The following is a 24,936-nucleotide window of genomic DNA, read 5'->3' as shown; positions in this document are numbered from 1 at the left end:
AGAGTTCAGCCCCTGAACATTTACCAAATTCTTGGAATGCCCCCCCCCAAAAAAAAAAATTATTGCCCACCCCTGGTTTAGAGATACCTCTGCATATAAACCACAGGTTTTGTTTCCTACGTTCCATTCTCTCCTTCCTTCCATAATGATTGAACAGGAACTGCTGGTGGGAACAGAAGATGTAATGAAGCAATTTTCTGCTTTTAAAACTTTTTAATTCTGTTACATTGAAATGTCATTGTTCTTCATCTGCTGTGGGATTCAGATTATTTTGAAAGTTACTATTGATATAATAATATCCTTCTGTATTGATCAAAATTTCTTTGTCTCTCCATTTCACCTTGCAAAAATGTAGGGAAGATGACATAAATGGGTCTCATAACTGTGACCTAGAATTTCACTGCAACTTTTGAGTTTTAATTTCTATGTTTCCTCTTATTACTATTCTCTTATTTTCTATTTGCTGAGATAGAAATACACATGTAGACAATGGGAAGACCGAAGCAATAAAAATCCCTTTCCACTACTTCTTCCTACTATAGATGCTAAATATGCTAAATAAAAGTTTATCCATTCACTTCAATGGGTTTTGGATCAAGCCCATCACATTTCTAAGATGAATTCTACACAAAATGTTAATGCTAGGAAAACCAGCACCAGAGTGTTCATGGAAAGTGAATAGAAAATGGACATGAATATGGCACAGGCATACTGATATTTACATTAGAATTAACTATTAGCAGAAAAATTCACCCAGCTCTATGTATTTTCTACAGCAGTCTGTTCAGATATTCCAAAAAATAAATAAACTTGGAACAGTAATTCATAGGGTATAGTATGTGTCATCTAAAATAACACAGAGCACTTCATAAAAAAGATTAGGCTTCATGTGTTAGAAAAGAGATGGTTAGGTATCATGCCCATTTTACTGATGAACAAACTAAGGCAAAAAAACAGTAAATCATACAGTGAATCAGTGACAGAGTCCAAAATCATACAGTCGGTCAGTGACAGATCCTAGAATACAAACAATGAATCTCCTAATGCTTATTCCTATCCTCTAACTTAATTAAAATCACACATTGACAGTTTGCTGATTTCTTAAATGTCAGTAAAACATCTGCAGTATATAACTTGTAAAAAGCATTCTTACTGTCAAATTAGAATGACCAATCTACAAACATTAAATACTCTAATTTTAGAGCGGCGAGGAGTCCTGTGGCACCTTATAGACTAACTGAAGTGTTGGAGCATAAGCTTTCATGGGCAAAGACCCACTTCGTCAGATGCATGTAGTGGAAATTTCCAGAGGCAGGTATAAATATGCAGGCCAGAATCAGGCTGGAGATGACGTGGTGGATCCAATCAGGGAGGATGAGGCCCACTTCTAGTAGCTGATCTGGAGGTGTGAATTCCAAGAGAAGAGAAGCTGCTTTTGTAGTTAGCAAGCCATTCACAGTCTTTGTTTAATCCAGAGTTGATTGTGTCAAACTCGAAGATGAACTGTAGCTCAGCAGTTTCTCTTTGAAGTTTGGTCCTGAAGTTTTTTTGCTGCAGGATGGCTACCGATAGGTCTGCAGTTGTGTGTCCAGGGAGACTGAAGTGTTACCCTACAGGTTTTTGTATGTTGCCATTCCTAATATCTGATTTGTGTCCATTGATTCTTTTACATAGGGACTGTCCAGTTTGGCCGACGTATATAGCAGTGGGGCATTGTTGGCACATGATGGCATATATTACGTTAGTAGATGTGCAGGAGAATGAACCAGTGACAGTATGGCTGATCTAGTTAGGTCCTGTGGTGATGTTGCTGGTGTATATATGTGGGCAGAGTTGGCACCGAGGTTTGTTGCATGGATTGGTTCCTGAGTTAGAGTTATTGTGGTGCGGTGTATAGTTGCTGGTGAGAATATGCTTCAAGTTGGCGGGTTGTCTGTGGTCAAGGACTGGCCTGGCCTGCCTCCCAAGGCGTGTGAAAGCGAGGGATCATTGTCTAAAAATAATTCATCTGCAAATACTCTAGCTCCTGGTTGCATTAATTAAGAATTTTGTGGTATCTAATTTTAAAAGTCTATTAGGAATTGCACAAATAGCAACAACCCACACTTGGGAAAGAAATGGAAGCTAAAGTTGGGGAAAGCCTCCACAATTCTTGCCAACAAAGCAGCTCAATGCACAATCAAAGCTAAGACACTCAGTATGTCTCCATATCTTAGAAATTTGTAGTTCTATGTAATGTTTTAAAGACTAACAAGATGGTTTAAGTGCTACATTGTCCTGTTTTTTGTTTCAGCTACACCAGACTAACACGGCTACATTTCTATCACTATGTAATGTTTGTAATTGATAAAAACTATGATTCATGGTATGCAAATGTTAATACACCTCATTCCATTTTTCCATTTCAGAATTCCAACACACACTTCTTTTCTAGAATAGCTTTCTATAACCCATTCACTGTCCTTTCCCAAAACACTCACCACCACCACTGTTAGTAATCATTGAAGTTCTGCCACAAGGGAAAATACATGTGCTCTGTGTGTCCTCACAGTCAGCAACAATGGAATCACCAAAATGCCTGAGCTCTCTGCTAATAACACCACTTTGGTGAAATTAACATACTTTTGATATTTGCTGCCTCTGCCAACAACTTTTATTATGTGTGCTAAGTTGTTCACTTCAGTGTGTTTTTCTCATGGACAGAAGTGTTAATATAGGCCACCAAAGAACCATGAAGTGGTAACTACTTTTGGTTGATAATAACCTAGCCTGAATATAAAAGTATTCCATACCAATCTAAGTCACCAAGTAGGATCTACACAGAAATGACAAGCAATTGTCAATATATGTCTTGCTGTCACATAGTAAAACTGGGCCTGTTACATGCAAAACTAAATATAAAGCAAAGAGCACACTAAAATGGTGTTACACCATAAAAATGAATAAGACTTTCATATATTTTGCATGCTGCAGAAAATATATTACACACTGCAGAAAACAAACGCAAAACATATTCAACATGTTTATATTATTTACTAATCATATTAAAATCCATAAAGCTCTAGAAGGCAAATACTCCCAGGCTACGTCTAGACTGGCCCCAAATTCCGGAAAAGGAATGCAAAGCAGGTAAGTCAGCATAGGGAAATCCTACCTGAAAGTAGGAATAAGAAGATCCTCCGGAAAAGGGCTTTATTCCGGAGGATCGCGCCAGTCTAGACACTTTTTTCCGGCTTTTCCCCAAGCCAGAAAAAAGTGGCGGACATGTTTATTTAAATCTCACGGGGATATTTAAATCCCCCGCGGATTTCCCTATGCTGACTTACCTGCTTTGCATTCATTTTCTGGAATTTGGGGCCAGTCTAGACGTAGCCCTCGTGTTGTTTGTGGTGCCCTACCTATTAAATAGACACACCTGTGGCTGAAATGTGATACATTCATTCACATTCTGCATTAGTAAGTAGCAGCATGATACTATTACATCAAGTTACATGATTACCTAGTAGATTAATTTTATGTGGCTGCTCATCTGCTCTGAGTTCCTTGTTACTTTGAATGTGTCAATAAATATAGAGACTGTAATACAACACATTTTCAGATAATCCTTTCTGTATTATCTTCAACATATTTAATTAAAGGCATCATTGAAAGATCAACAATTTTTTTAAAAGTAACCCTAGCTGTTATAGGGTTATAGTGCCAGATTTTGCATCCAATGGCACTTTTTATAGCCGGGACATTGAAAGCCAGTTAATGAATCTGTAAGTCATGTGTGTTCAAAAGCAGTGTGAAAAAGCAAAATTTCCATTCACACCACAGGGGTGCAGCACAGTTCCAGAATTCTAAAGCACAAAATAATGCTGAGTTCTTTGTGACAGCACCGTCAAACTTTCCACAGTAAACTGGTGGTGCTGCAACACCTGCTGGACTTCTAGTTTCTATGCCTATGTTTGCACATGCAAACTTTAAATAAAAGTAACATATCTATTTGTTTTACCTTTTGCAACCACTGTTTGGTATTTTAGCCTCAATCTAGTACTACCTTAGAATATACAAATTAATATTGTTGTGCTTTCAGTGGATGGAATGGTTTTCACAGAGATATTACTTTATGTCATTCTCTGACAGCAAAGCAATAAAGAATATTAAAACTATACATAACACAATAAATCATACAGGAAATTACAAAGTTAAGGTTGTATAAGCAACCTTAACTCTGCCCTTTGATTTATTCATTATGATGCAATTTTATTACATGATGACACTATATTTTCTGCAGGAATCCTACCTTATTCAGTGTGTAGGATGGACAATGTATAATGGCTAACAATACTCCAGCACTTAAATTTATTCTAAACTTTCAAAGCTGGACAAAAGCTTCTGGATCACAATTTTTGTATATTTTCAGCCCTTCTTAAAACAGAAACATTCTGATAAATCACTGCCCTTTCTACCCCAATATTGATCTTTGCAGCACCTATACTGCTTGGATTTATTAAAGATGTGTATAGACTGGTTCCTCTCCTCTTCTCTCCTCCCTCCCCCCCATTTTCACAGAATTATAGGACTGGAAGGGACCTTCAAAGATTATATATTTCAGTCCCCTGCATTCATGGCAGGACTAAGTATTATCCAGTATTATCTAACCTGTTCATAAAAACCTCCAGTGACAGAGGGCTCGTCTACACTGGCCCCTTTTCCGGAAGGGGCATGGTAATTTTTGAGATCATAATAGGGAAATCCGCAGGGGATTTCAATATCCCCCACGGCATTTAAATAAAAATGTCCGCCGCTTTTTTCCGGCTTTTAGAAAAGCCGGAAAAGAGCGTCTACACTGGCCAGATCCTCCGGAAAAAAGCCCTTTTCAAAAAAAGCCCACTTCAAAGTAGGAATAAGAGATCCTCCGGAAAAGGGCTTTTTTCCGGAGGATCTGGCCAGTGTAGACGCTCTTTTCTGGCTTTTCTAAAAGCCGGAAAAAAGCGGCGGATATTTTTATTTAAATGCTGCGGGGGATATTTAAATCCCCCGCGGATTTCCCTATTACGATCTCAAAAATTACCATGCCCTTTCCGGAAAAGGGGCCAGTGTAGACGTAGCCAGAGATTCTACAATATCTCTGAGTCATTTATTCCAATGCTTAACCACTCTGACAATTAGGAAGTTTTTCCAGATGTCCGAACTAAACTTCTCTTAATGCAATTTAAGTCAACATGTTAAGGAGAACAGTTTTTCTCCCTCCTCTTGTAATTAGGAATCTATCTATCTATCTATTAACCATGTAACCAATATAAATTCTATTGGTTGCACAACTAACTGTGGGACTCCCAGCTCCTGAGACCACAGGGCTGTCAGCTGCCATCCCTGTGGTGGGCCTGGCTGGACCAGAGCAGGTCTCCACCCATGGCATGCCACAGGTATGGGGCTGCTCTTGCTGGGCCAGTTACCAGTAAGCATAACCTGGTAAGGTTAACCAGTTACTCATGTACATTCCTACTTGTAATAACCTTACATGTACTTGCAAACAGTTACCATGTTCCTTCTGAGTCTTTTCTTCTCCAGACTAAACAAGCTCAACTTTTTCAACTTCCTCATAGGACATATTTTCTAGACCTTTAATCACTTATGTTGCTATTTTCTGGACCTTCTCCAATTTGTTCACATCTTTCCTGAAATGCAGTGCCCAGAATTGGACACGATACTCCAAGTGAGGCCATATCAGTGCAGAGTAGAAAAAAATAATTACTTTTCACATCTTGTTTACAACATTCCTACTAATATATCCCAGCATTATGCTTGGTGTGTGTGGGGGGGTTTTTTTTTTTGTTTTTTTTTGTTTTTTTTGCAACAGTGTTACGCTGCTGATTCATACTTAGCTTGTGAGTCACTATGACTCCCCCGGATGCCTCTCCGTAATACTCCTTTCTAGGCAGCCATTTTCCATTTTGTATGTATGCAACTGATTGTTCCTCCTAATGGAGTACTTAGCATTCATCCTTATTGAATTTCATTCCATTTATTTCAGACCATTTCTCCAGTTTGTTCATATGATTTTGAATTTTAATCTCATCCTACAAATCATTTGCAAGCCTTCCTTGCTTGGTATCATCTGTGAACTTCATAAGGATACACTCTCTGCCACGATCTACATTATTGATGAAGATACTGAACAGAAATGGACGCAGAACTCATCCCTACTGAACCCCACTTGATACGCCCTGCCAGCTTGCTTTTGAACCAATGATAATCTGGTCTCTGGGAATGGTTTTCCAATCAGTTATGTACACATCGTATAGTAAATCCATCCATTTCCCTAGTTTGTTTCATAAGAAGCTCATGCAAGACTGTATCAAAATTCTTACCTAAGTCAAAATATACCACATCTATCACTTCCCCTCTATCCACAAGGCTTGTTATCATGTCAAAAAAAACCTATTATGATGGTTTGACATGATTTATTCTTGATGAATCCATGCTCACTATTACATATTACTTTATCTTCTAGGAGACTAGAAACTGATTACTTAATTATTTGCTCTATTATCTTCCTGGATACTGAAATGTTGTACCTATTCTTTTCATTCCTTCTCCTTGAATGCAGGATTTTATGTTTATTATTGCGCAAAACAATATCATCTTCTGAGGGAAAGCTGACAGATGCGGAGGAGCACATGGATCAGACAGACACATCAATTAGGGAAAGTTCTATTAACAGAGAGGCTCTGTGTTCTAGTCAGGAGAAGAGGATGGAAGTATGGGTTGGATCAAATGAGACACAATCAAAAGAAAAAGAGTCTAACGCATCAAGAAATAGCAGATGGATAAATAGGGAGGGTACGTCTACACTACAGCGCTAGTTCGAACTAACTTAGTTCGAATTAGTTAATTCGAACTAAGCAAGTTCGAACTAACGCATCTAGAACTAAAAACTAGTTCGAACTAGCGTTTTGCTAGTTCGAACTAGCAAGTCCACATTGAGTGGACTCTGAACAGGGCTTAATGATGGCCGGAAGCAGTGCCGGCAGGGCATAAAAGGAGGACTTAGAGCATGGAGATACTGTCTCAGGCTAGCCGAGGGCTGCGCTTAAAGGGTCCCGACCCCCACCCCGGACACACAGTTCTAAGGGGTGCCCCGCTTGCAAAGAAGTTCTGGCTTGGAGTGCCCTGAGTGCCCACACTGGGCACATCACACCACTCGGCCATCAGCCCGGCTGCACTTGCCGCAGGCTGCCATCTGGGGAGAGGGAGTAATTGGGGGGCTGCAGGAGAGCTTCCACCCCCAGAAGCCCGCAGAGCCAGCCCAGTCCTCCCCATCGGGGGCTCGTACCCCATTCCTCCCTCACCTCCTTCCACTTGCCCTTCCCTAGCCCCCCTTCTTATTGATGTACAAAATAAAGATAACGTTTCTTCCAACATTGACTCTGTCTTTATTGAAAAAAACTGGGGGAGACTGGGAAAAGGAGGTGGGAGAGGGGAAGAGAAAGGCTGGGAGAGGGGAGGGCAACTAACATGATCAGGGGTTGGGAACAGGTCCCAGATGAAGAGAGGCTACAGAGACTGGGACTGTTCAGCTTAGAAAAGAGGAGACGGAGGGGGGACAGGATAGAGGTCTCTAAAAGCAGGGGTTGGGTGGAGAGGGTGCATTCAGAAAAGTTCTTCCTGAGTTCCCATAAAGAAGGACTAGAGGACACCAAAGGAAAGGAATGGGTAGCAGGCTTGAAACTAGTAAGAGAAAGTTGTTGTTCTTGACAAAGCAAATAGTTAACCTGTGGAACTCCTTGCTGCAGGAGGCTGTGAAGGCTACAACTAGAACAGAGTTTAAAGGGAAGTGAGATCAAGTCATGGAGGTTGGGTCCATGGAGTCCTATTAGCCAGGGGGTAGGAGTGGTGTCCCTGCCCAAAGTTTGTGGAAGGCTGGAGAGGGATGGCACGAGACAAATGGCTTGGTCATTGTCTTCGGTCCATCCCCTCCAGGGTCCCTAGGGTTGGCCGCTGTGGGCAGACAGGCTACTGGGCTAGATGGACCTTTGGTCTGACCCAGGACGGCCATTGTAAGCTCAGGGCTCAGTGTCGGGGGTCTCAGTGGACCCCCTTGATTTTCATGCACACCTGGTCCTGGGTGGCCAGGCTGGCAGCTCTCCTGCCCTAGACGGCCACTTTCCTGTGCCTAGTGCGGAGATCGTGGACGAGGTCCACGATGTCCGCACTAGCCCAGGAAGGTGCCCGCCTCTTGCGGTCCAGGGCAAGCTCCCGGGAGCCGCCAGCCTGGTCCCGGCAAGAGGGGGTGGGCTGGGGGGCATCGGGTGGGTGGCTCTGTGCCGTGCCAGGTGCAGGGTCTGCTAGCTGGGTGCTGGCAGGCTTGCACCTGGCACGGGCACCGTAGCCAGCCCGTGCCCCTTTAAGGGGTCCGGGGCCGGGAGGGGGGCATAGAGTTTCCCTGGTGTTGGCCAGAGTGGCCACCAGGGAAACCTGGGGAGGGCTAGCCTCCCACTAGTTCGAACTAAAGGGCTACACAGCCCTTAGTTCGAACTAGCTAGTTCGAACTAGGCGTTAGTCCTCGTAAAATGAGGTTTACCTAGTTCGAACTAAGCGCTCCGCTAGTTCGATTCAAATTCGAACTAGCGGAGCGCTAGTGTAGCGCATAGGAAAGTTAGTTCGAACTAACGTCCGTTAGTTCGAACTAACTTTCTAGTGTAGACATACCCTGACAAATTATTAAAGTGCTTATACACAAATGCTAGAAGTCTAAACAGTAAAATGGGTGAACTAGAGTACCTAGTTTTAAAGGAGGATATTGATATAATAGGCACCACGGAAATGTGGTGGAATGAGGACAATCAATGGGACACAGTCATACCGGGGTACAAAATATATTGGAAGGACAGAACAGGTCATATTGGTGGAGGAGTGGCACTATATGTAGAATCAAATGAAGTAAAAATTTTACATGAGCCAAAATGTTCCATAGGATCTCTATGGGTAGAAATTGCATGCTCCAATAATAAGAATATAGCAATAAGGATATATTATCAACCACCTAATCAGGACAGTGATAGTGACTATGAAATGCTAAGGGAGATTAGAGAGGCTATCAAATTAAAAAATTCAATAATAGAGGGGGATTTCAACTATCCCCATATTGACTGGGTACACGTCACCTCAGGATGGGATGCAGAGATAAAATTTCTTGGTACCTTAAATGACTGCTTCTTGGAGCAGCTGGTTCTGAAACCCACAAAGGGAGAGGCTATTCTTGATTTAGTCCTAAGTGGAATGCAGGACCTGGTTCAAGAGGTAAATGTAACTGGACCGCTTGGAAATAGTGACCATAATATAATAAAATTTAATATCCCTGTGGTGGGAAAAACACCTCAGAAGCCTAACACTGTGGCATTTAATTTCAGAAAGGGGAACTACACAAAAATGAGGAAGTTAGTTAAACACAAATTAAAAGGGAGAGTGACAAAAGTAAAATCTCTGCAAGCTGCATGGAAACTTTTCAAAGACACCATAATAGAGGCCCAACTTAAATGTATACCCCAAATTAAAAAACACAATAAGAGAACCAAAAAAGTGCCACTGTGGCTTAACCAGGTAAAAGAAGCAATGACAGATAAAAAGATACCTTTTAGAAAGTGGAAGTCAAATCCTAGTGAGGAAAATAGAAAGAACCATAAACTTTGTCAAATTAAGTGTAAAATATAATAAGAAAAGCCAAAAAGGAGTTTGAAGAACAGCAGCCAGAAATTCAAAAAGTAATAGTAAAATGTTTTTAAGTACATCAGAAGCACAAAGCCGGCTAAACAACCGGTGGGGACCTTGAACGATGGAGATGCTAAAGGAGCACTCAAAGATGATAAACTCATAGCAGAGAAACTGAATGAATTCTTTGCTTCAGTCTTCATGGCTGAGGATACTGGGGAGATTCCCAAACCTGAGCCATTCTTTTTAGGTGACAAATCTGAATGAGGTGTCATTAGAGGAGGTTTTGAAACAAATTGCTAAACTTAACAGTAACAAGTCCCTGGGACCTGCTGGCATTCACCTGCTGGCATTCACCTATGAAGCCAGGCTTCATGAACTGGGCTTGTTTAGTTTGGAAAAAAGAAGATTAAGGGGGGACATGATAGCGGTTTTCAAATATCTAAAAGGGTGTCACAAGGAGGAAGGCGAAAATTTGTTCCTCTTGGTTTCTGAGGACAGGACAAGGAGTAATGGGCTTAAAGTGCAGCAGGGGAGGTTTAGATTGGACATTAGGAAAAAATTCCTAACTGTCAGGGTGGTCAAATATTGGAATAAATTGCCAAGGGAGGTGGTGGAATCTCCCTCTCTGGAGATATTTAAGAACAGGTTAGATAGACATCTGTCAGGGATGGTGTAGACGGAGCTTGATCCTGCCTTGAGGGCGGGGGGCTGGACTCGATGACCTCTCGAGGTCCCTTCCAGTCCTATGATTCTATGATTCTATAAAAGTTCTGAAAGAATGCAAATGGGAAATTGCGGAACTATAAACTGTGGTTTGCAACCTATCCTTTAAATCGGCTTCCGTACCTAATGACTGGAAGATAGCTAACATGACGCCAATATTTAAAAAGGTCTCTACAGGTGACCCTGGCAATTACAGATCGGTAAGTCTACTGTCAGTACCAGGCAAATTAGTTGAAACTGTAGTGAAGAATAAAATAATCAGACACAGGGATGAATATAATTTGTTGGCGGTAAGTCAACATAGTTTCTGTAAAGGGAAATCATGCCTTACTAATCTGCTAGAGTTCTTTGAGGAGGGTCAACAAACAGGTGGACAAGGGGGATCCAGTGGATATATTATACTTAGATTTCCAGGAAGCCTTTGACAAGGTCCCTCACCAAAGGCTCTTAAGTAAAGATCAGGGCAGGGGGCTGGACCTGGTGACCTCCTGAGGGCTCTTCCAGCTCTATGATTCTATGAAAGTAAGTTGTCATGGAGTAAGAGGGAAGACCCTTTCGTGGATTGATAACTAGTTAAAAGACAGGAAATAAAGGGTAGGAATAAATGGTAAGTTTTCTGAGTGGAGAGAGGTAACTACTTGGGTCTGTCCTGGGACCCATCCTATTTAACTTATTTATAAATGATCTAGAGGAAGGGGTAAACAGTGAGGTGGCAACATTTGCAGATGATACCAAACTGCTCAAGGTAGTTAAGACCAAAGCAGACTGTGAAGAGATCAGAAAAGATCACACCAAACTAAGTGATTGGGCATCAAAATGGCAAATTAAATTTAATGTTGATAAATGTAAAGTAATGCACATTGGAAAAAATAATCCCTATTATATGTACAATATGATGGGGACTAATTTAGCTACAACTACTCAAGAGAAAGATCTTGAGTCGTTGTGGATAGTTCTCTGAAAACATCCACTCAGAGTGCAGCGGCAGTCAAAAAAGCAAAAAGAATGTTAGGAATCATTAAAAAAGGGAAAGAGAATAAGATGGAGAATACCTTAATGCCTCTATATAAAACCATGAATACTGCGTACAGATGTGGTCACAAAAAAAGATATACTGGCTTTGGAAAAGGTTCAAAAAAGGGCAACAAAAGTGATTGGGGTTTGGAATGGGTCCCATATGAAGAGAGATTAAGAAGACTTGGACTGTTCAGCTTAGAAAAGAGAAGACTAAGGAGGGATGTGATAGAGGTCTATAAAATCATGACCGGTATGGAAAAAGTGAATAAGGAAAAGTTATTTACGTATTCCCGCAATAAAAGAACTAGGAATCACAAAATGAAAATAATAGGCAACAGGTTTAAAACAAACAAAAAGGAAGTTTTTCTTCACTTAGCACACAATCAACCTATGCAACTCCCTGCCAGAGGATGCGCTGAAGGCTAGAACTTTAACAGTGTTTAAAAAATGCTAGATAAATTCATGGAGGTTAGGGTCCATCAATGGCTATTAGCCAGGATGGGTAGGAATGGTGTCCCTAGCCTCTGTTTGTCTGGAAATGGATGACAGGAGAGGGCTCATGTAAGGATTACCTGTTGTGTTCCCTCCCTCTGGGACATCTGGTATTGGCCACTGTCGGCAGACAGGATACTGGGCTAGATGGACCTTTGGTCAGACCCGGTATGACCATTCTTATGTTCTAATCTCCTAATATTGCCCATAACTGACTGCTCAAACCTTTCTTAGGTTACATATCTATGGTCCCAAAATACACAAGTATTTAGGCACCTGAATTCCACTGAAATCAGATAGTCATTCAAGTACAAAGAGGCTCTTGCTTGGATTTTATTAGTTTAGAGGGAGGAAGGATGTAATCAAAAAGCCTTTTAAATCCAGAGAAAGTGTCAATACTCAAAGGTTAACAAACTCTTCACTGTGGTGAAAGAAGCAAATCTGTAGGTCATCAGTGTGTTATGTACATAAGCTGAGATTCAGGCTCGATATCCTACAAACACAGGCTTTCTTAAATCCAGTGGAACTATTCATATTCTGAAAGTTAAGCATGTACATAAAATTTGGCAGGATTTGAGCCTAAAATTTACTATTAAAAAGAAAAAACATTCAAAAGTTAACAAGTCATATTATTTTTTAAATTGGTTTGCTGTCAATGGTGTTGTAAATGTGTAATTGAAAGCAGAAGTTGGTCCATGGTATTTAGTATCATATTGTTAAAGGATATTTGAAATGCTTGCTTTCCATATTTCCTATTTTAAAAGATAAAGGGAGAAAACTGCAGAAACATTAGTTCCAATTACTATCAAACTTGACTCTATCTTTTTCTATAATTAAACTCTTTTACTGCTTTGTCCATTTATATTATCATATGCAAAGAAATCTGTCTTGTTTCAGCATTTATCTATTCAAGAAAAATTATGCTACATGGCATAAGTATCCATTGTAATGTGCTTATTTGTGATATTTTTTCATATTTAGAAAATATGTTGATGTAACTTAGCAGTGTGTTGAAATCTATGAGGATGGCAATCAACTTACTAACATACTTTGTTGGAAAAGATTTCCATATAAGATTGAATAGAAGAGACAATAAGGGCTACATTCTGCTTTCAGTTAAACAGCTACAAACCCAAAGGGAATTTCAAACCCAGTATAACTGAGATCAGAATTTGGCCATAAATTATTTTATTCTGAAGATTGTTGGAAAATATGCCTATGGAAATGGAAAGAACATTTTCCAAAAACAGATGTATTCTGGCTTTGTTCTAAGGTGTGCCATGAACAAAGGCAGTAACGTTAGCGATCTAGAAAAGAAAAGTATGTTTCAAAATATCTATACTCCATTCATATGCAATTTTTGTAAAAGTTATATGACAGTGTCTTTGAAGTTCCACTGATGTTGACTCTAGCTGATACAATTTTTGGCCATTAACTATGCATATAGAATGAGCCCTCCAATAACTAGAATGCTCTAATTTTTTAAATTAAATCAAGTCTCTGAGAAAGAACTAACGAAAAGCAAAATGACTTTCAAGCAATTAACAAGCACTGTATTGTAAGGTTAAAAATTAAATGTTGAAAAGTAGGTTAAGAGTTTCGTCTCTTAAACATTTCATGTTGATAGAAAGGCAAAGCTCTCATGCATTTATGAATGAAAGTGCAAAGATTTAGTAAACTGCTCGAAGTTTCATACATCAGCAAACTAATAGAATTTTCACTATTGTTTTAAAATGTATATTTTCCCCATAAAAATAATTATTTGCATGTATTGCTTTTCATCTAAGACTCTCAAAATAAATTTACAAACATTAATTAAGCCTAATAATATTCCTCTTAAGTATATAGATATTATTTCTGAATGTCTTGAGACACCTACCTGTCTCAGATTGGACACTCAGAAGAGAGACATCCAAAATTAGATGTCATTTTAGAAAAGCATGAGCCTAAATAATTTGCCAAAGATCACACACAGCAAGTTATGGGTGAAGCTGGGAATAAACCCAATTGGCTCTCAATTCTGTTCTCTAATCACTATGGCAGGCATTCACCACACAATACACTAACTTCAAATTCCTCCAACTGGGTCACTCCAGAAATACCTTTATAAAACGGCAAACAAGGACAGAGATCTGCTGAAGTGGATGACAGTGCTACCTAACATAATTGGCCAACACAAAGGTTGCAAAATACAGTGACTATCTCACAACATACAAGTTTCAAAGTTTAACATAATTTCAAAATAAAATCAATAACTTTATATAACTGTAGTCCAAACAAGTCAGCAAACAGCACAGGAAGCCAAGGTGAAAGATTACTGTGATAAAATTAATCATCATGCGCAAAATTTTGAAGATTCAAAACTGCCCAAGAAGTACCATGTTCTAGAGGCACAAAGGAGAATAGTACACATGTTTATTTGTTCAGAATATGCAGAGACAGGCTGAATACTAAAAGGTGAACATTTCCTCAGAAGAACAAGAACTGATGTGCACTTTCCACAGGTGCTACAGAATTTATGGGAAAAATCTAAGTTAAACTAAAAGTAGATTGAAAAAAATAGAGTTGGGATTTTGTTACAAGTTCCTACTGTGACTGGATATATTGCTTACTTAAATTACCTTTCTTAGAATTTGTTTTTAAGTTAGAAATACTGACTTGCCTGTCAAAAAAGGAAAATGCTAAAGGACATTGCATATTAATTCTGAGAAGCAGTGTAATAAATGTATTATAATACAACAGCACTCTATTGAAATAGTGCTTCAGCTGAGGACATGCATTTTATCTTCAGCCATAAGGACAATATATCAGTTAAATGACACTTTTTTAAACAAATCAAGGCATAGCCCTTCCCAGAGCATTATGTACTGAGGGTGTTTGCCCCCTGCAGTAGCCTTAGGTCAGGGAAACATTTCACTTGCATGTCTGATCAGCTGTGCTGAATGATGGTGAGAGCACTAAGGGCCAAGAAATGTCCCTCATTTCCATGGGATATTACAGATGCAGCTACATTTTAACAAAAGCATTTGCAACTGGTATTTAGATGCCTAAAATGACTCTCAATGATTAACAAGTCAGTCAGGTTGGATAATTGAGCATAATACAAACAAGTCATATAGCCACTGCCATCAGTGAGGCATTATGTAGATTACAATTATAGAAATCAGAGATGACGACACCTATTGTGTCATTAAGTACATCCCTCCTCCATGAAGACAAGATTTAGGGCCTACATTACACTTCCTATTCTTTGCCCAGTCTACTTTGAAATATCAGAAATGACAGGGATTCTGCTACTTCACTTGGGAAACTATTTCAAGGCCTAATAGACCTTATTGCCCTGATATTGAGGGAATGCTTCAGTAACTGAGTTAAGGCTGCAATTTTGTCATGTCAGCTCTTAGCAAATGTAGTAGGATGAGCTCAGTGAAAAGTACAAAAGGAAGAATTCATGTACTGTACAAGTTTTGTTCATAAGAATTCCCATATTAGTGTTAGAAAATGAGAGGGAAATCAAACCTGGTTTGCCCACTTTCCTTGTACATGGTCTAACTACTGGGCTAAAGCATATAATAAATTGGGTTGCACCACCACCTCCTCTGACCGGATTTCAATGGGATCCAAACTAACAGGAAGCCTATGAGCATAAATATTGGCTCAGGCTCCATATGCAATTTATATCAGCTGGTGTCCATATGCAGCCGAATGTTTATCTTCCTTAGGTTTGTGAATTGCTCTAGGGCAACAGTTCTCAAACTTCAGCAACCTGAGGATCCCTGTTTTGATTTACAATTTTTCAGGAACCCTCAAACTCCTACTCAGCCCTGCCCCTTTCCCTGAGACAACACCCTACACTGAGGCTTCTCACTCCCTCCATCCCCCCTCCCTCCATTACTCTCTCTTCTCCAACCTCACTCACTTTCACTAGAATTGAAAAGGGAGTTGGAGTGCAGGAGGAAGTGTGGGGTGCAGGCTCTGGAAGGGAGATTAGATGCAGGGTGTGGAGATGCAAGAGGGGATGCAGTGTATGGGCTCCAAACTGGTGGCACTTGCCTCAGGTGGCTCCCAAAAGCAACTGACACATCACACTGGCAGAGGCTCCTACGTGAGGGAAAGGGTCTCCATGCACTTCCCCTACCTTTAGGCATTGCCCCTGCAGCTCCCATTGGCTGCAGTTCCTAGCCACTGGGAACTGTTGAGTTGGTGATGGGAGGGAAGGAGTTGATGGACAGGGCTGCCTGGGGTATTCTCAGGGATTCCCAAGTGTCGCAGACCTCAGTTTGAGATGCAGTAATGCACAAGCTCAGAGACAGACTGATGGGCACCTAGAAAAAATTTATTCCGAACACATCAAGTGAGTGTGAATCCCTACTGGGTTTAGCAGGATTTCTGTGGATCACAATGAAGCCAAAACTTGGACTAAGTGACTTTTCTGGATCTAAGTAGATGCAATATAAACAAACACCACTACTATTTAATACTAGTTGCATTTAAGCTTTAGATTTGGTACACCCCATTTCCATTTACAAAACCCAAAAGATTTTGCTGAAGTGTTAGAACTGGCTTTATTTTTTTTTTTGTCAGGTATCATAAAAGGAGAAAGAGGATTTGAAGTCCTAGGCTACGTCTAGACTGGCACGATTTTCCGCAAATGCTTTTAACGGAAATGTTTTCCATTAAAAGCATTTGCGGAAAAGAGCCTCTAGATTGGCATGGACACTTTTCCGCAAAAGCACTTTTTGTGGAAAAGCGTCCATGCCAACCTAGAGGTGCTTTTGCGCAAAAAAGCCCTGATCGCCATTTTCGCGATCGACGCTTTTCTGCGCAAAACAAATCTGAGCTGTCTATACTGGCCCTTTTGCGCAAAAGCTTTGCGCAATAGGACTTTTGCCCGAACGGGAGCAGCATAGTATTTCCGCAAGAAGCACTGATTTCAGACAGCAGGAAGTCAGTGATCTTGCGGAAATTCAAGCAGGCAGTGTAGACAACTGGCAAGTTTTTCCACAAAAGCAGCTGCGGAAGACACAGCCCTAAAATAGAAGATTTCAGTATTGGGATACTGACAATTAATACTACCAAGAATTTAATGCCATTTTTGTATAGTGGAAGATATTCACCATGGTAAATGCTAAGATTCTCTTGTGTTTCCTAATTCACTCTTATTTGTATATTGGCTGATATTATATAATCTGTGCACAATTGCATAGATTCTATGAAGATGTGAGCTGAGTTGTGATTCTGTCTTATGTAAAAGAAAGATTTTATGGGGCTTGACCCTGAGGCCTTAACACAAATTAGCAGTCCCAATGATGTTAAAAGGACTACTGATGGCTCTAAATATTGAAAGATTGAATAATGGGGGGCAAGCACCTGACTGAAAATCAGCCATATAAAACATCCCTAATAGAGGAAGTGAATAATGAGTAAGTCACAGTACCTCAAGGTTAACCATTAAATACAATAATCAGCATACTATCAAATGATTAAAGCATACACAAAAACAAATGAGTCATTCAAAGTAACACAAATGTCTCCTCATCTGTGTTCTATTTCACAGCATGCTTGATAGATTAAGCACCCAATCCTGCAATTCTCATTTACCTGGGTAACCCTTTTGACTTCAATTGATCTGAGCATGCTTTACATCCCACAGAAGACACACTCATCATTTCAACAAACACACAGTAACCAAAACACTTGTATGAGTTACAACAGTGTGTTTATCGCAGTCAAATGGAAATTTTATCCAGAGTTACAGATTCAGTAATTACTGCTAGATTGTGAAGAAATAAATGGAGGCATTTTACAGAGTTTCTGACATGAATTTAGTACACAGCTTACATAATGGTTTGCTAATTAGACATTAAACCCCAGAAGATTGAGCTGTTCTCTTGCAAGAGACTACCGGAAACAAATGGTCCCTTTACGGGGAAACTACGTAATAGTTATGGAACTTCTTTCCCCAAAAGCATACACAGCTGATGGAGAACACAGACTTCTCTGGGAACAGAGATAAGTTAATGCTTTCAGAAAACATGATGCCAAAACACAGCAAGTATTTTAGTAACTGAATCAAATTACTGAGTTTGTACATATTCTGCAATGAGCTTTCCACACTGCTGTTCACACCATTTAAAAAATGTCAGGAAGGCGAATGAAGGACTTTAAGAGTATGATATTCACACAACAAAATATTTTGTAGTAGGTAATCTTACACGAAAGGTAAATGTGTATTTTTAAGGGGAAATGTTATTAATATTTTATCTAAAGCAAAAAGGAATGCTACAAACAAGTGTGATTCACTGAAAATTTTCCGCAGCAGAGGAAAACAACAATACAAACTTACATCAATCCAGTTCAGATTTTGCCTACATTTGACATGTTTTTTAAATTCATGCTTGATGGCCAAATTTATTTTGTATAGTGACATTTTAAAAAATCCCTATACATTTTGTATTATTGATTGCATTAGTCACTAATAATTTTATTATTTTAGGAGCTATATTATTCAGTATTTTTCCAGACATATGCTGGCAAATATTTAGTTTTTATAATATTTTCTTGGTAGTCAAATTGAAACATGAAGAGGAAAGTTAAGTAGGAACACAATGAAAGGAAAAATGATTGTATACCATATTATCAATGCAATTCATAGTGCAATTCTGAGTCCAAGGTATCATCAGGTCTCATCTGCACACAAGAATTGCCCTACTTTGCAGAGTTAAAGTGGTTCAGTCATCCTAAGGATACGCAGTTATGTTAGTATAAAGGTCTATATATTGATATCTCTATTTCTAAATAGAAAGGGAAATAAGCTATACCTATATAAGGTCTCTTTTTATATGTACAACTGCATTCACACTAAGGCAGTTGTACAAGTACAGATTGAACCTCTCTAGTCCAGTATTCTTGGGACTAACCTGGTGCCGAACCAGAGAATTTGCCAAATAATGGGAGGTCGTTATTGTCTAGCAGCATAATCAATACTTCCACTGCTTGCTGGGCTCTTAGGAGACATTTAGAGATAAATTAGAGCTAAATAATAGCACAGAACACTGAGACCCAGGACTGGTGATTGTAAACAAACTTTATGGGACTGTGGGAAACTTGGCCACACAAATGATAAATGGACATCTAGCTAACTAAAATCATGTCAGACCACAGATGTTGCCAGATTAGAGAGTGACGGACTACAGATATTCAACCTGTATATCTATTCCAATAAACATCATACCTCTAGCTGAAATAGTCATATTCGTATAAAAATTGTATAGAGCTGGCCTGAGAACCACCGCTAAACTTCAGAAGAGAAGCTGTAGAACTAATCCGCATGAATGATTAAAGGTAGTTTTGACATCATGAAATATATTTCTCTCCCGCCCCTTTCTTATTTATCTATTTGCAAAGTACAGCTAGTATAAGCACATATCAAACCCAATACTACCCACGGTAGAATACCATTTGCTTTCCTTGGAAAAAAAATTGTGAGGATCCAGTCCTTACTGCATGTTAGAATACCATAAGTATACCTGTCATCTACTTCATCTGAGCCTATCAGCATAAAATGTTTCTATTTAATTCCTAAACTAATATCAAATAAAATATTATTCTGAGTATATCACTTACTGACCCATTTCTGTGACTACTTATTCTCCTAAATAATTTTCATCACAGGAGTAGTCAACTTGACTTTAATAGGAATAATCATATCAGTAAAAGATACTCACATTTTATATTAGCCTAAAATTTGAGACTCTGCCACCATTACTCATTTCAGTTTGAACTGTGAGTCTGGCTGCTCACTCATATACAGAAACAAGTGGATATAATGAACCTCCTTAACTGCCTATTCATACTATCCACAGACCCTGTGCAGACTGTTACATCCCTCGCCATGGCAGGAAGGGTGTGGGTGGACAAGAGGAAAATAGGTGGAGCCTTGACTCCTTTCTCCTCTCTTCCCATGCACCTGCCAATGCAGCTGAGCTAGCATGGAAAGGAAATACAACTATTCCAAGAAAAAAAGCTAATGCAGCTTACTTCCCATAGTGATCAAGGCCAAAGTATAACTGTGCTCTTCTTTACATAAGCTTGAATGCAAGGTTCCAGTACATCCTATTGAGTGACACATCACTCTCCAAATAGTCCCTTTGGAACCAAGGATTTAATAGGAATCTTTCTTTAGCTTCCTTTGGAAAATGTACTATTTAGCTTATTTATTTCTTTAACAGAACAGTGTAACTATCCGATTTAAACAAGTGTATCCCTTCCTATGACAGACACAATTCTGTGCATATGCACAGACTTATAAAATTGCTTACTTATGCAATCAACCCTTTTAAACACAATACTAATTTTAAAATGTACTACTATAATTGTGAATAATAAATGTTATAAATAAATCCAAACAATCCTTACTAAAGTTGTAAAAGTGAACTATTTTTTATTTTAATTGATTTTAACAGCCATAGTTCTCCCTATATGTTTATTGTTGTATCTTTTATAAATATATTATATGTAATTGTGTATTTTCATGTTTAATATCCAATCAAATAAATTAACATTCTAACTGAATACTGCATTTACCATTTTAACTATAAAAAGGTCATATTGTACTCCAATTTTATTTGATTTTATTTTTAAGTGCATTTGCAGTTAAAGTCTATAAGATACTTAAGTCATATGCAAATTGTGTATAGTATGTGAAAAAAATATAAATGAATAAATGATTTCTGAATTCCTTAGAAGCATGTGCTTAAATATATTCCTGGCATAATACAATGACACTATGTGAAACAAAATAATCTATTCCTGGTAAGGGCAAGGTCATTTTTCTCTACTCTGAGAATACTAAAAAACCTTCTTGGCTTTGTGTTATCTGACAGAGCTCGTGAATTTGGAAATCCACTATCAATGGATTCAACTGAAAAGGTCAGGGATTCTTAACATTACCTCCTTCTTCTGCATCCTTTCTGCAGCATTTAAAGGGCTAGGAAAAGCACAGTTATATTTTCCACTGTATACAGTATATGGACAGAGATCTACTCTATATTCCAGGAAACACAAGGGCAGAGATTCCAAGGTTATGCTCAGCATTGGCTAGGAATTTACAGAAACCATCCCATTCAGCACCACGGCTAGCTCCCGCTTAGGGACCGGGTAGAAATTCTACCTGTTTTCTATCTCTCCAGGATATAGCATTGTATAGCTCAAGAAGGCGAGTGCTCGCTAAATGACTTTCAAGCGCGAAGTAAATTAAGTAGGAACAAAACCTTTTGTGAAAAGAACCTGAGCAAACTTCCATTCCCCCTCAGTCCACCTAGTCCCTGTTCAAGTCCATGCCTTTTATTCACATGAATATATAATCTTTAAATCTTTCTGAGCAGCTCACGCCATGTTCAGTATGAAACAGCAAAGCTCGAACCGCAAGTTCTCACTCTACAGGAGCTTTAAGGGGGTAGCCAAATTAGTCTGTTACAGAAAAACAACAACAAATGGTCTGGTAGCACTTTATAGACTAACAAAACATGTAGATGGTATCATGAGCGTGGCTGTCTCAAGTGGAAGCTTTAGTGTTTGCAACCGTCACACAATGCCCTGATTGGCAAAAAGTACCCTCCAGATTGACTATTTCCGCACCAACTGTCGTCTTGAGCGTCTCCTCTCTACCCGGTCTGTTTCCGATTTCCCCCATGCAGCTCTATTAAACAGATCTGGGACCGGATGAGACCCCCTAAAGTTTTAATCAGCGACTGGTAGCCAAGGTCGCCGAGCGTTTGGAAAGGCTGGGGAGGGGAAAGGGTTGGACTCCCCCGCCCCTTCCTCCCTCTTTCTCTCGGACTTGCAGCACAGCGCTGGGTTTCTGGTCCTGCCCTCGCACAGCCTGCTGGCCATGCACTAGGTTCACAAGGCGCCAGAAGACAAGAGCTGCCAAACGACACGCCGGGCTCTCCCGGGGCGTGCGAGTGGTGGACACAGACCCAGCCACCCTTTACGCACGGCCATGCCGCCGGCTCCCAGATAGCTCCTGCCTAGCGCCCCACACGCCTCTCCTCCCGACCCCACGCCGCGCAACCCTGAGACACGCCGTAAGGGCACACAATGGGGGGCGGCGCGCTGCACGCCTGGCCGCGCTTCTTCACGTGCCAAAGTTTGCCCAGCGCGCTGCCCGGGGGGAGGGCCCCCTTCTTTCTCCGCAGGGGGAGCCGCCACGCTGGAGCGGGTGGGGGCCCTGGGTGCGGAAGGCAGGTGCCGGTGCGCCTGGCCCCGAGGGATGGGGGGGGGCGCTTACTCACCTGAAGTCGCTGTAGGGGTGTATGATCCAGAACCCCGCAGTTTTAACCCTTTCCTGCTCCTTCTCCACCGCCTTCTGGCTGCCGAACATGCGAAGGGAGAATTTGTTGACCCCGGGCTGTAGCATGGAGGTGAACTGGCGCTGCATGAAGCCGTACTGCCGCCCGGCCCCCTCGGCCTCCTCCACGCCTGCCCCGGGCTCCTCGCCGCCGCCGCCGTCCACTTTGAAGCACACGGAGTTGCCGTGCTCCTTCCCGCCGCCCGGGCTGCCCAGCGCCTTCTCCGCCGGCTTCGCCTGCAAGGCGTTGGCACTGCCGCTGCCATCGTCCCGGCTGCCGGGCGAGGAGCTCGGCTTGCCCGCCTCCATGCTGCGGGGGGAACGCTCTCCAGCCTGGCCCCGGCTCCTGCGGCGCTAGGGGTCCGGGCAGCGCAGCCAGCGGGCCGGCCGCCTCCCTCCTTCCCGTCCTGCCGCCGCTGGTGCCCTTCAGCAGCTCAGCCCCTCTGCTGCTCCTGGCATTGCGCGCCCAGTCGGCACTGACTCGCCGCGGACAGAGGGAGGGAAGCCGCGGCGCTCGCACCGCTCCCTTCTCCTGCCCTCTGCTGGCGGCAACGCCGCACCGCGCTCCGCCAGGCAGCCCGCTTCCCTTGGCCTGACATTGAGCGCCTCGCAGTCCTTGAGGGGGTCGGGAGGGAGCGGAAGGGCGTATGTCTGTCCCTCGCTCCCGTGTGTCTACCTTTAACTGCACGTGTCCCCCTCGGGGGGAGGGGGAACTGCGTGTGTCCACGCGACTGGGAGCCACAGACTCTAAATTGTTGTGTTATGCCAGGTGATCGCAGAGCTGTGAGTGTGTGTGTGCGCAGCACTGGCGCCTACCCCTGCCTGTGTTGCACATGGGCCTGTTTCATGGTGTAGGGTCCACAAAGTAAGGCCAGAGTGTGTCTAGTGTCTGGGACTGCTCTGTGTCTCTCTGTGCTTAAGGGAGAGAGAGAGACTGCCTGTGTGCATCTGTGTAACCAATTTGACTAGAGAGAAACCCAGGAAGAGTGGAGATTTTTAATCCTGTGTCTGACGTATGTGGGAGGCCTGGTATTAAAGTTATCACAGATGAAAAAACATAGGAAAATTTAAGCTATCCCCTGGGAAAGAGGAAAGAAATAGGAGGCAGGGCCTAGCATGATATAGCAGCCTGCCCCCAGAGCAGAAAAGGACACTAATGACAAATGGACGCAGAATATGAAACTCCAAATATTGTAGGAAGCTGTCCTGAGCAGGTTGTACCTACCTGACAGATCACAAGGAATTATGTTTCCTGGAAACTTTGACAACACTTGACAATAAAATATTAGTGACCTGAACTCTTGTGTTATTTTATGTGTGAGAGAAACAGCAAGAGATGTATTCTAATATAAAATTACAAATGTTATTCCAAAGAAACACCATTCACATCAATGACATTACTTTGCATTTACAATGTTGAAAATGAGATGAGAAATTGGCCCAGTCTTTCCACAGCTTCTGTTATGTGCATGAGATACTTAACTGCTGTTATTTTTTTCCACCTACAAAACAACTTGAACAGTGAAAAAAAGTCACACGTGACTGTAACTTTTCTTGGGTGTTTTTGTAACTGTCGTTTGGTAAAACAGTGTATACATGTTATTGTATTTTGCACTATGACTTACAGTATGTTATGTATGAGAGAAGGTATTGTGTGTGGGGGGGGGTTCATGTACTTTTTATGTAATACTATATGCATGAGCAAAACTTTATCTGGATAATATTGAAAATATGTATTACTGTGTTCCTACGTGATTGTGACTCAGTGAATAAATGTGCTTTTTTGTGTGAAATTCTGAGTCTCTGTTTGACCATGCACTCTATTGTATATGTGAAACTGTAAGAGTGCACAAATGAGTGATGCCTGTAGGTGGACCTATCTGTGGTTTCTTTCTATGAGCAGAACCCTGAAAATCCCCTGGGGCGTCTGCTTTGTATCCCCAGATATCTGCATCCACGGATAGGGGACCAACAGAATTGCTGGGCCCCTGAGCAAGATGCGGGGGGGCTGGCTCCACCCTCCCAGAAATGGTGGAGACTCGGAAGGGATGATACTAGAGGCAGACAGCTCATGGTGCCACTTTGACTATGTCACATCCTGCCCCCTCCCCTGCCATCCCTCAGAGCCACCTGACTCATGCTTCACAGGGCTCCAGAAATTATATAAAAGGTCTAGGGCTCCGGCTACCAATGCTGCTGCTGCTGCTAGAGCCCTAAGCCCTTTTGAATCACTTGGCTCTGAGGCAGTTGCTCCCTTGCTCTCCACCCCATTGGTAGGCCTGTCCCTGGATGTAAATGCAGACATCTGTGGCTCATTTTTGCAGATATGGATGTGGATACAAATTTTGTATCTAGAACCTTCAAATTTGTGCATATCTATGGGTATTCCCATCTGTGGATGAAGATGCAGATATCCATGGATAATTTTTGCAGATACAGATGTGAATACAGATCCAAATTTTGTATCTGTGCAAGGTTTTATCTATGGGTAGTAGGGCATGCTGGCTTTTTTAAGGGTTGGCACTGGCTCAGCACACTTTTCTATCCAGAATAAAAAGGAGTCTAGAGCTTGTCTTTCAGAGGCACTCTTGAGTAAGTCTTACTGGGATGGATGCAGCCAACATAAAAGAACCAGATCCTTGCTGGTATGG

At 41.2% G+C, this 24,936-nt stretch overlaps 1 protein-coding gene across 1 annotated transcript in view; it reads right to left on the bottom strand.

Moving 5' to 3' along the window:
- LOC149524194 (potassium/sodium hyperpolarization-activated cyclic nucleotide-gated channel 1-like) overlaps positions 1–22,767 on the bottom strand; it is a 42,386-nt gene extending 19,619 nt beyond the window's left edge. Inside the window, exon 1 of the mRNA XM_089779543.1 lies at positions 22,230–22,767. Coding sequence (XP_089635669.1) covers positions 22,230–22,594 — 365 coding nt within the window. The 5' untranslated portion in view covers positions 22,595–22,767. The remainder of the gene's footprint in view (positions 1–22,229) is intronic.
- Between the last annotated feature and the right edge of the window lie 2,169 nt (positions 22,768–24,936).

Source organism: Pelodiscus sinensis, chromosome 6 (genome assembly GCF_052426305.1).
Source record: "Pelodiscus sinensis isolate ZL-2025 chromosome 6, ASM5242630v1, whole genome shotgun sequence".
Taxonomy (NCBI): domain Eukaryota; kingdom Metazoa; phylum Chordata; order Testudines; family Trionychidae; genus Pelodiscus; species Pelodiscus sinensis.
This window is presented reverse-complemented; position numbering and strand designations above follow the sequence as displayed.